This window comes from Staurois parvus, unplaced genomic scaffold (assembly GCF_062004578.1).
Source record: "Staurois parvus isolate SC_StPar_1 unplaced genomic scaffold, SC_StPar_1.0 ptg000335l, whole genome shotgun sequence".
Taxonomy (NCBI): Eukaryota; Metazoa; Chordata; class Amphibia; order Anura; family Ranidae; genus Staurois; species Staurois parvus.
In genome coordinates this window covers 1,583,843-1,595,898 of record NW_028318131.1, presented here as the reverse complement: position 1 = coordinate 1,595,898, position 12,056 = coordinate 1,583,843, and the positions used below count along the sequence as shown (strand labels likewise).

The following is a 12,056-nucleotide window of genomic DNA, read 5'->3' as shown; positions in this document are numbered from 1 at the left end:
TCCCACATATTTCCTGAACACATTGTAGTACTCACTCCCAGTACTCTTGTATCTTTGGGCAGTCCCACCATATATGTGCCATTGTACCCTTTTCGCCACAACCTCTCCAACACAAAGTTGTCTATGTGCTTTACACGGTGTGATATACCATCTACCAATATACTATCGCCTACTCTAAAAAACCTATCTCTTCAGGGAAGTCTATCCCGACCTCAGCCAATAATGGAATCTTCTGCTCCTCCTACCAGTCCATCCCCCACAGTTACTACCTTTTGTACCACTAGCCCCTCCCTCTTAGACTGTAATCTCCCAGGATCGGGGCCCTCCTATCCCTCTTGTATTGAACTGTATTGTTGCTGTATTATCTCCCGTTATTTTGTAAAGTGCTGAGCAAACTGTTGGCACTATATAAATCCTGTATAATAATAATAATCTAGCCAAACATTTAGAATTCATTTCCATCCTGCTCATGTTAGTTACCTCATGTGCTGATTTAAATAAACTATTCCTCTGTTGCACATTCAACTTTAATCCCAGTTCCCGCTTCCACTTTTCCAAGTACTGGGGGGGATCAGTACCCTCTAAGTTTCCACCACTTTTAGCCACAAAATCAACTGAATGGATTAGGGCAAGCCAACTCCAAGACTTTATATCAGGGGTCACAAAACTTTTCAACATCAGGGCCACATTGTATATTTATATAGGCGTCCCCCCCTACATCGCTGTCCCCATTAGATTTCCTTTTACATTAGAGTCTCCATCAGAGACCCCTTTACATAAAAATCCCCATCAGAGTCCATCTTACATCAGAATCCCTCCTAACATCATGGACCTCATCAGAGTCCCTCTTATGTCAGGGTCCCCAATAGAGCCCCCCCTCCCCCTTACAGTTGAAGTGAGTTGAAGCCTAGACCATAGGCAGTCCTTGCTGCCCTTAATCCTTAATCTTGGACGTTGAAGACACTCCACTGACCCTACCTGAGTGCCGGATGAAATCTTATAGTGGGCTGGATGTGGCTCTTGATCCATAGTTTGGAAACCACTGCTTTATATAATTTCATGGTGGTGACAATAAATTGCTGCAGGCTGGTTGGATTCCTTAGTTCTGGTCCTTTTGGTGTTCAAATATTTACTGAATTTGCCTGAAACTTGCCTTGTATGTGTACAGAATAAAAATGGCCACATATTTATGACTTTCATAAATAATGACTTTGGTTTTGATTAACAAAAATTCTGATCTACCATCGCTTTGCCTCCATCTAATTCTGTATCCTGTAGCTCTCGCTATCCCAGTCCAGACAATACGGATTTTGTTGGCTGTAGTTTCCACCACTCGAAGGTTGGCCACTCCACCAATGCCTACTTCTGCTGTAATCACAGGAAGCATAAAAGTGTGAGAAAAAAATAAACAAGTAAATCTCCATTATAGGAATTTCTGAAGTATTATTATTACTAATTTCCATATTGATTTATGTAGTTTAGTAACATCATGCTAGCATCTATCAATACATAAATTTATGGAGATAAAAAAAGAATCAAAGATTAAATTGACACAAAGGAAAGGAAGCAGATGTGTTGTATGTTACAAGCATAAAAGAACAAACTCAAAATCCTATTGTTTTCATGGACCCCCAAATATGAGTTGGCCATTGAGACCATCGGATGCTTTTCTCAATGAAACCTTGACAATGTAAAGGGCTGACCCTCCCAAAAGTGATATTTTAGTTGCGGGTTGAGCCAGGTAGGCTGAGTAAATCGCTGGCTTCTTCTGTTTCTTGGATAGTGAGATGCCCGAGCCTTAAATTCCAATTCAGTTCTGCCTACCTGGGAAGTTTCTGGTGTTCCCAACCACATTTGAATGTTCCGTCTCCTCCTTTTTAAGTCTCCATAAATTAAAATAAATTATAGTACATCCAACAGTGAGGAGTCCATCATAATGGCTACTCTCCAACATTTACCAAACACTAAAATATTAGCTTTAGGGGGAAATTACCCTATATCAAAATTTGTAACAGTCTGGGGACCCCAAAATGTATTGAGGGACAGCAGTTGAGGTTTCAACCAACAGGTTGTGACCCCAACACTGCAGTAGAAAGAGGACAAAATTTATTAAGACAAAGTTGTAAGATGGGTTTAAAGATGAGTTTTTAGAGAGTTTTGAAAAAGGATTTTCCGAATATTTAATAGGATTAGGAAAGAGAGAAGTGCATGACAGAAAAATTAATTTCGTTTCTGCTTAGTTCGCTAACAATTTTGTTTTGTGATATTCGTTATGTTAGAATGATTCATTTTCGGAATTTGTATTGTATATTTGTTATTTTCAAGTCAATTCAAAATTCAAATTTGAAATTCAAAATTCAAATTTCAAATTTTGAAATTTAAATTTAATAGGGCTGCTATATTTGTTTTATTTTATTCTGTTCTAATCTATTCTATTTTTTGTATTAATTTCTTTTCTATTCTAGTTTATTATTTTCTATTCTATTCCTTTATTTTTTATTCTATTCTGTTCTGTTTTAGTTTATTCTATTATATAAAGCAACCTAAGTAGGAATCTTCATCTTATTTTACTTTTATACTTTACTGACTTTTCAATATGTGTCCATTTCAAATTCAAATTAATCTTTGAATTTACATTCATTTTCAAATTCATTTTTGAATTCAAATTCATTTTTGATTTCATATTCGGATATTTTTGTTTCATTAAATTTATTTTGGATTCATTGAAATTTGTTCCTATTCACGGGCAGCACAGTGGCTATATGGTTAGCACTTTTGCCTGGCAGTACTAGGGTCGTTGGTTCAAATCCCAGCCACAGCACCATCTTCCTGGAGTTTGCATGTTCTCCCTGTGCATGCGTGGGTTTCCTCCGGGTACTCCGGTTTCCTCCTACACTCCAAAAGACATGCTGGTAAGTGAATTGGTTCCTGTCTAAATTGTCCCTAAATTGTATGTGTATGTATGAATGTGAGTTAGGGACCTTAGATTGTACGCCCCTTGAGGGTTAGGGACCTTAGATTGTACGCCCCTTGAGGGTTAGGGACCTTAGATTGTACACCCCTTGAGGGTTAGGGACCTTAGATTGTACACCCCTTGAGGGTTAGGGACCTTAGATTGTACACCCCTTGAGGGTTAGGGACCTTAGATTGTACGCCCCTTGAGGGTTAGGGACCTTAGATTGTACGCCACTTGAGGGTTAGGGACCTTAGATTGTACGCCCCTTGAGGGTTAGGGACTGATGTGAATGTACAATATATATGTAAAGCGCTGTGTAAATTGATGGCGCTATATAAGTACCTGAAATAATAATAAATAAATATTCTAATACCTCAGAATTTCTGAATAATGAACACTTTGTCCGAATGTCATTTGTAACAAAACGAACTGCACATGTCTATTAGGAAACGAGTGTTGGAGAAAAGGAGCAACATGAGAGAAATCCTAAAGAAGAGTAAATCTGTCTGTTGAGGACTTCATAGGCAGGAATAAAGAACTGTAAAGATAGCATGGAGTCCCACCTGGTTTGACGTTGATAGTCACAGGTGTTCCTTCTCTCGTCCCCACCACTGCAGTCACCCTCACTACATACGTGATGCCTTCCTGCACGTCGGTCAGCTCAAAGGTTGTCTGATCTCCTGGAATCACTTGGCTTCGCTCTGTCCCATCTAGAGGAAAACAAACACCAAAGGTAAGGCTAAATACATACGTTCCCGTACCTCATTGCAGCCATCTCTAGACTTCCTACAATGACTGACAATATTGGGATATTAAAAAAAAAAAGATTATTTTTTACTTTAGGGATGAGAAAATTCAAAGAAGCAGGATGGAATTTTTTTCTTTTTTTTTGTTATTAATAACTTATATTCAATTTTATTTCAATACAAATTAAAACAATACATACATTATCAAACATAAACAACATTAACTGTCCTTTTCCTATACTCCCACCCCTTCTCAACCCCTCCCCCTTGTCCCCGTAACTCCCCCTGTACACCTATATTCTCCCCATCCCTTTCTAACCCTTTCTACTAAAAACCTATAGTCAGTCTACATGATTACCACTCCACAATTGTTCAGTTTAAATCTCTAAATTGACCTACTTAGTACCCATTATCCTGAGATATTTTTCTGGTGATTTAAAAACATACCACCTATTCCATTCTTTTCTAAATGTTTCCGTTTTATCTTCCTCTATGTGGTATAACTCCTCCATCGTGCATATATATTCAATCCTCCTCATCCAATCTCTCATTGTTGAGGAATCTGGAACCCGCCAAAATGTAGGGATTAATCCTTTTGCAGCGCTAATTAAATGGTATATTAAACTATTTTTATACTGTTTTATTGACAACTCGGTCCCATAGAACAAACAAACCCACGGGTCCTTTTGGATAGTTATCCCCACAATCTCCTGTATATATCGTATTATCTCTTGCCAATGAAATTTTTTTCTTGACCAAACAAAATTCTAACTGTGAATGTTGAATATATGTCTGTAATCAGGGGTGGACTGACCATTGGAACACTCGTTCACTGCCCAAGGGCCCGGGGTCAGAAGGGGGCCCCATGAGATGCCCCTGGTACCTTTTTCATAGGCTTTTTTGAGTTTGGGCAAGGACACAGGGGCCCCATGATCCCCTATTGCCTGGGGGCCCCATGAGTTGTCAGTCCGCCCCTGCTTCCAGACACCATAAGATTCTGTGGGATTTTGAGTAGTGCCTATTTCTTTTAAGAATAAGAGATGCCCCTGGTACCTTTCATTGGCTTTTTCATAGGCTTTTTTGGGTGTGGGTGTGGGTGAGGACACGGGGGCCCCATGATCCCCTATGCCCGGGGGCCCCGTGAGTTGTCAGTCCGTCCCTGTCTGCAATCTTATTCAAGTAGCATCTGGGCAAAATTAATGGGCTTTCCAAAAAAAATTAGTTGACTCGACAATGGCAAGATGGAATCCTCTAACAATTTTTCAGACTTTCGTTACGAACATTCAATGGAACTTCTACTGGTGCATGACCAGCTTCAATCTCTGCTTCCTGTTTTTCTGGTGCTACACAAAGGGTTTGCTTTACTGGTCTTTCCAGATGTCTGAATGACTTAGAGAAGATACTGTCCACTAACAAAGAGGATGCCTCCACTGTGGCCAAAATGTTGCGCAAGGAAATCATTCCGAGATGGGGATGCCCTTTGGTGATCGATTCAGACAAGGGCCCAGCTTTCACATCCAAAGTGATTCAATAGGTAGCCAAATGAATGGTTATTCAGTGAAAATTTCACATCCCTTATCACCCACAGAGTTCAGGAATGGTAGAGAGAATGAACAGGAAGAAACAGGGGCGGACTGACAACTCATGGGGCCCCCGGACAATAGGGGATCATGGGGCCTCCACACTTAAACCACTCCCAAAAAAGCCTAAGAAAGGTACCAGGGGCATGTCATCATGAGGCCCCTGTGTCCTCGCCCAAATTCAAACCACTCCCAAAAAAGCCTATGAAAGGTACTAGGGGAATGTCATGGGGCCCCCAACTGACCCCGGGCCCTCGGGCAGTGCCCAAGTGTCTGAATGGTCAGTCCGCCCCTGGGAAGAAACCATACAGCCTAAAATACATAAGAGTAAATTCAGTAAATGTACTTGTTATCTCAATTCCCACTCTGGGCACCAGAAGGAAACTTTATTCATTTCTCCGGTAGGCTTCCTCCAACTTGTGCAACCAGGACTGTGCTCTAAAGTGCTCCAGCCACCAATCGCAATCTGTTTTAATCAGATACAACACAGGACCAATAGTCATGCATGAAGATGGCGAGATCCTGCCCACAATCCAGGGACTTGCCAGGTGCCTGCTATAAGCCTTGCCCCTTGAGACTTCTGACTATAAGATGGAAGTAATTATGCCGCTGTGTTCTGCGCAGTCATTTGAGATTAACAGCTGTGAAAGAAAAGTTGGAATACCTTCGGAATTTCGGATCAGGAGTCTGTATTCTGTTGCTTTAGGTACTCCTCTCCAGGCCAGTCGGATACGGTCCCCCCTTGCTTCCAACACACGAAGGTTTGTCACGGGGCCGATCGACACAGATTCTACAAAGTAAAGAAGATCAAGACAATTTGAGATTAAGCCTGGGTTCACACCTGTGCGGTTCGGTACATCGCATGGGATTCACACAGGAACCGCATTGCATTCCTGTGCGAATCTCATGTGATTTGTGTGCGGTGCGATTGGAGCCATTCATTTTGTATGGCTCTATTCACACCGCACCCGCACCAAAAATGTGCAAGACCCTTTTTTGGGTCAGCACTAGAATCGGACCGCATGAGTATTCACACCTATGCGATCCGGTTCTGTACATCGCACCACGTTTTGCGGACCGCTTTCGGGGGGGTTAACTTAACCCCTTCACACCTAAGGGTAAAACAAATCTAAATGCCTAAGCACAATTTTGCAGTGTTGACATGTATTAGTAAAACCGTACATATCATCACAACTACTTTGTACATCCAGGTGAATTATGCCACGTTTTGTTCTGGACAAATTGGGCTTTCATTTGGTGGTAAATGGTAATGGATAGCTCCTGATTTTATTTTTATTATCAAAGGAAAACTGGCCCAAAATAGTTTTTTTATTTAGCTGTGTGTTTCTTGTTACTACCATAACCTACCACCGAACAACAACCCAAAATAAAGTCTCCAGCTCTTGACGATCGCAGCAATACTATATATGTGTGTGTTATTTGTTGTTTGTACCCGGAGTACAGCCCAGAAACAAGAGTGCGCATTCTGTTTTTGTCTCTTTTTTTTTCACCTAAAACACACTGACACTGACACTAACTGACACCAATTTTTTTTTCAAAAAATCCTGACCTTTGACCCTGACCTTTTGACCTTTGAACCTGACCTTGGCCCAGACAATAACCCTGGCACTGAACTAGATCAAACCTTGATCTAGTTATTTTTTATTTATTTTTTTATTTTATTTTTTAATATTTATTTATCTTTTTTTTTTTTTTTTCTACAAACATCTTTTTTTCTCTCTATGCCAGGAGTTAGATATATATAATGTATCTCTCTCCTCCATTCATAGAGAAAGAAAAAAACAAAGGGGCCGGGCTGCACAGTGACTGATCACTGTGATAGCCAATCAGAGGCTATCACAGTGATCATGTGACTCGGAATCGGGAGTCCCGGGTCCCGATCATTAGAACGGGACCTGATACTCTCAGCACAAAGACAGGTATGCAAATATGTGGCCCCACAGAAAATAGCCCAGTTCTGTGAGGCCGCATATTTGTGTTACGTCGGTGTCAAAGGTTTAACATATACCCCCACAGCGGTTCGCATGAACGGGGTGCGATTCTGATGCGGTGCGGAATTCGCACTGAAAGCGCTGAGAATTCCGCACGGCATCAGTGTGAACTCGGGCTTAAGGGGAAAGCTGCAATCAAACAATTTCATAACTATTCTTTAACCACTCGACCTCTGGAAGGTTTTACCCCCTTCATGACCAGGCCATTTTTTTTGCTATTTAGCACTGCGCGGTCGTGCAATGCTGTACCCAAACCACTGCCCCTACCAGCCTGCCCCAATTTACCAATGTACGCACCTACTACCAAGAATTGATGTATAAATAGTTCAATGAATTAAACATATATTTATTAGCACTTTCAATAAAAGTGATTTTAAACAAGAAAACGTACCATCAATCTATGACTAACCTAGCAAAGGGCACAATACGGGGGGGGCAGAAGGGCAAGGTACAACGGAAGCCAGGAGGGCACAATACTGGGATCAGGATGGCCAAATACTGGGATCAGGAGAGCATAATACTGGGATCAGGAGGGCACAATACTGGGATCAGGAGGGTACAATACTGGGATCAGGAGGGTACAATACTGGGATCAGGATGGCCAAATACTGGGATCAGGAGAGCATAATACTGGGATCAGGAGGGCACAATACTGGGAACAGGAGAGCATAATACTGGGATCAGGAGGGCACAATACTGGGATCAGGAGGGTACAATACTGAGATCAGGAGGGTACAATACTGGGATCAGGAGGGCACAATACTGGGATCAGGAGGGTACAATACTGGGATCACAAGGGCATAATACTGGGATCAGGAGGGCACAATACTGGGATTAGGAGGGCATAATACTGGGATCAGGAGGGTACAATACTGGGATCAAGAGGGCACAATACTGGGATTAGGAGGGCATAATACTGGGATCAGGAGGGTACAATACTGGGATCAGGATGGTACAATACTGGGATCAGGAGGGCACAATACTGGGATCAGGAGGGCACAATACTGGGATCAGGAGGGTACAATACTGGGATCAGGAGGGCCCAATACTGGGATCAGGAGGGCACAATACTGGGATCAGGAGGGCACAATACTGGGATCAGGAGGGTACAATACTGGGATCAGGAGGGCCCAATACTGGGATCAGGAGGGCACAATACTGGGATCAGGAGGGCACAATACTGGGATCAGGAGGGTACAATACTGGGATCAGGAGGGTACAATACTGGGATCAGGAGGGTACAATACTGGGATCAGGAGGGCACAATACTGGGATCAGGAGAGACAATACTGGGATCAGGAGGGCACAGTCCAGGTTCTGGGATGCTGCTCAGGCCATCCCGGGACAGCTTAGTAAAAAGCCTGACTGTCCTGGCAAATCCGGGACAGTTGACAAGTATAATATAATGCAAGATTATCCTGGGACCTCCATGCATCTGGGGCTCCTGGGAAGTGCCTGCTTGGTTGTATAGGAGCCACCAACCCAGAATCCACCACTGCATGACTTTTGGGTAATGACTCCACACCCTGCATGGACACCACCGCACCACTATTGGATGGTAAAACCGATAGGGTTCCAGCACTGTCTATCAATTCCCTCATGAAATAAAACCCTGAAAGAGGCTACAACCCTACTCTTCACTTATTGAAACTAATATAAAAAATGGTTAAAAAAACGTTATGCTGAGCTCCTAAAAAAGACAAAAAAGAGACAGATATTCTTAATTGATTCTTTTTTTCTGAAATTACCTGTCTGGACAGAGATAGAAATGGGAGAGCCTTCCCTTCGACCAATCAGCGCTGATATGAAAACCTCATATGTCACACCTTCTTCAAGACCGTTAATTTCAATCGTGTTTTGGTTTCCTGGAACTCGTCTCGTTCTTTCAAAAGATCCTGTAAGAGATTTGGGGTTTTTTACATTGTCAGAGATTAGGTTTTTTTTTTGCACTGTAAGTGATTTGTTTTTGGGTTTTTTTTACACTATAAGATATTTGTTTTTTGTTTTACACTGTAAGAGATTTCTTGGTATTTTTACACTGTAAGAGCTTTGATTTGTTTTTTTACAGTGTAAGAGATTTGTTTTTTTTTTTACACTGTAAGAGATTTGTTTGTTTTTTTTACACTGTAAGAAATTTGTTTGTTTTTTTACACTGTAAGAGATTTGGGTTTTTTTACACTGTAAGAGATTTTTTTTTACACTGTAAGAGATTTGGGTTTTTGTTACACTGTAAGAGATTTGGGTTTTTGTTACACTGTAAGAGATTTGTTTGTTTTTTTACACTGTAAGAGATTTGGGGTTTTTTTACACTGTAAGAGATTTGGGTTTTTTTTTACATTAAAAGAGATTTGGTTTTTTTTTACACTGTAAGAGATTTGGTTTTTTTTTACACTGTAAGAGATTTTCTTTTTTTACACAGCAAGAGATTTGTTTGTTTTTTCACACTGTAAGAGATTTGTTTTTTGTTTTTTTTTACACTGTAAGAGATTTGTTTTTTTTACACTGTAAGAGATTTGTTTTTTGTTTTTTTACACTGTAAGAGATTTGTTTTTTTTTACACTGTAAGAGATTTGTTTGTTTTTTTACATTGTAAGAGATTTTCTTTTTTTATACTGTAAGCGATTTGTTTTTTTTTACACTGTAAGAAATTTGTTTTTTTTATACTGTAAGAGATTTGTTTGTTTTTTTATACTGTAAGCGATTTGTTTTTTTTACACTGTAATAGATTTGTTTGCTGACTGCAAACTTACATCATATCACCTTGAGCCATATAAAGCAGTTTTGAATACTGTAGCACTGAATTAAACTTTATCCCAGGTTCACACCTAAGAGTTTTCTCCAGTGTTTTGCGTTTTTTTGAACCGCAGTACAGTCTATTTAACATGATTTCCTATGGGACAGGTTCACATCTCCATGTTTTCCCCCGGTGCGTTTTTTGGAAAGGGTCAGGGACTTTTTTTTAATGCAAAAAGTTGCGTTATTGGTTCTATAGACTTCCATGGACACGCTGCAGACAGGCATGTAGTGCGTTTTTGCGGCATTTTGTGTTTTAAATTTGCCTAGCAAGAGAAGGAAAAAAAAAAAAACATAAAAAATACAGCAAAATGCGGCAAAAACGCAGGTGGAAAAACACAACGCAAAATGCAATGCAGAAACGGGTCAAATGCAAACTGCGTAGGTGTGAACCAGAACCAGTTTGCTAATTGTGCTCTATGTATCCATACAAAACCATATCTATGACATCCAAGCCCTGATGAAGGGGGCGTGTTCAGATCTCCAAAACGCGTTGGATGTTTTAAAATGTAATAATTATTTGGTGAGCAATTTAAGTTTTTGATTTTCGGTTTGGCGCTCTTCATGACATCTTTCTCTCTCTGGATAAAACCAACTACATGACAGTCCTCACCATCAGTGCTGCGAATCACCACCTTGTATTCCGAAGCTCCCGCTAACGCCGTCCACGCCAAACGGATTTTTTTGCTGCTGACATCTACAAGCCGGAAGTTGGTGACTGTACCCACAACACCTTGGTGAAAAGAAATAGATGGAAGTTTCAGAAATACAGCAACCCAAGCTATTAACAGGTAAATAGGAAAAAACAATAATGATGCCAGTTTACAACCTGTCGCTCTATTCCCCAAGCTGAATCGCACCGGAACGCGCTGCACGTTCCTGTGTGATTTGTCTGCAGCTCCGCGCAGTGCGATTTCAAGCCCATTCCTGAACACAAGTCAAGGTACTGGTGTGAATTGGCCCTCAAAGCAAACTCCCCCCATCCCTCTATGTCTCCATGACTTTACTTGGTTGAAAAATCACTTTGAACCCCCCCCCCAGCTTTTCTGTTCGTGGCCATCTTCAGTAAGGGCAGATGATTCATGTAGCATTTACTTCCTGGAATCCATCTGCCCTTAGCTCAGGCATGCAGGCAGGAGGGTGTGCTTAGCTGAAAAAAAAACCCTTCTCCCCTCCTCCAGATGAAGAAAAAAAGAGGATCATGAAGACTCCTGGGATGTATAACATCATTTTGGTCTAGGCCAGAAAGCACCCACATGGAAGAAAAAAATATTTTAAATTTATTTTCAAAATATTCTTCCCAAATATATTGACATATATTTGAAATACTACAATTTTGGCCGTATTCAATATATTTCAATATATACACACACATGTATATATATATATATATACATATATATATACATACTGTATGTTGAAATGCGTTTTTATATATTACAAAATATATGAATAAATATTTTAAAAAAATACATTTTCAAATATACTGTATATCTTAAGTAATACATTTAATCTACATTTTTGGAATGCATTTACAAATATATGTAAAAATATATGTTAAAATGACTTTTTTATATGTTAAAAAAAAATCTGAAGGATATTTTTAAAAAATATATATTTTGAAAAATATTTTTTCATATATTTTGTAATATATAAAAAACGCATTTCAACATACAGTATATATATAAATATATGTCAATATATTTGGGAAGAATATTTTTAAAATGTATTTATAATATATTTTTCTTCCATGTGGGCAGGAAGCAACTGAAAAACTGTAAAAAGAAATCCTAGATTGTAAGCTCCAAGGATCAGGGCCCTCCTATCCCTCTTGTATTGAACTGTATTGTTGCTGTATTGTCTCCCATTATGATGTAAAGCGCTGAGCAAACTGTTAGCTCTATATAAATCCTGTATAATAATAATAATAATAATAATAACATAATATGTCTTCCTATCTATATACTAT

The 12,056-nt window shown here is 39.9% G+C and overlaps 1 protein-coding gene across 3 annotated transcripts in view; it reads right to left on the bottom strand.

Annotated features, from left to right (window-relative positions):
• The window catches only part of COL7A1 (collagen type VII alpha 1 chain), a 299,769-nt gene that overhangs the window by 188,918 nt on the left and 98,795 nt on the right, over positions 1 to 12,056 (bottom strand). For 2 of the 3 annotated variants that reach the window (XM_089684078.1, XM_089684077.1), the window contains exons 15-19: positions 10,701 to 10,820; positions 9,043 to 9,189; positions 5,947 to 6,072; positions 3,520 to 3,666; positions 1,243 to 1,368 (exon numbers count right to left, since the gene is read on the bottom strand). In XM_089684078.1, coding sequence (XP_089540204.1) covers positions 1,243 to 1,368; positions 3,520 to 3,666; positions 5,947 to 6,072; positions 9,043 to 9,189; positions 10,701 to 10,820 — 666 coding nt within the window. The remainder of the gene's footprint in view (positions 1 to 1,242; positions 1,369 to 3,519; positions 3,667 to 5,946; positions 6,073 to 9,042; positions 9,190 to 10,700; positions 10,821 to 12,056) is intronic. The other variant, XM_089684079.1, reaches the window with a different exon arrangement.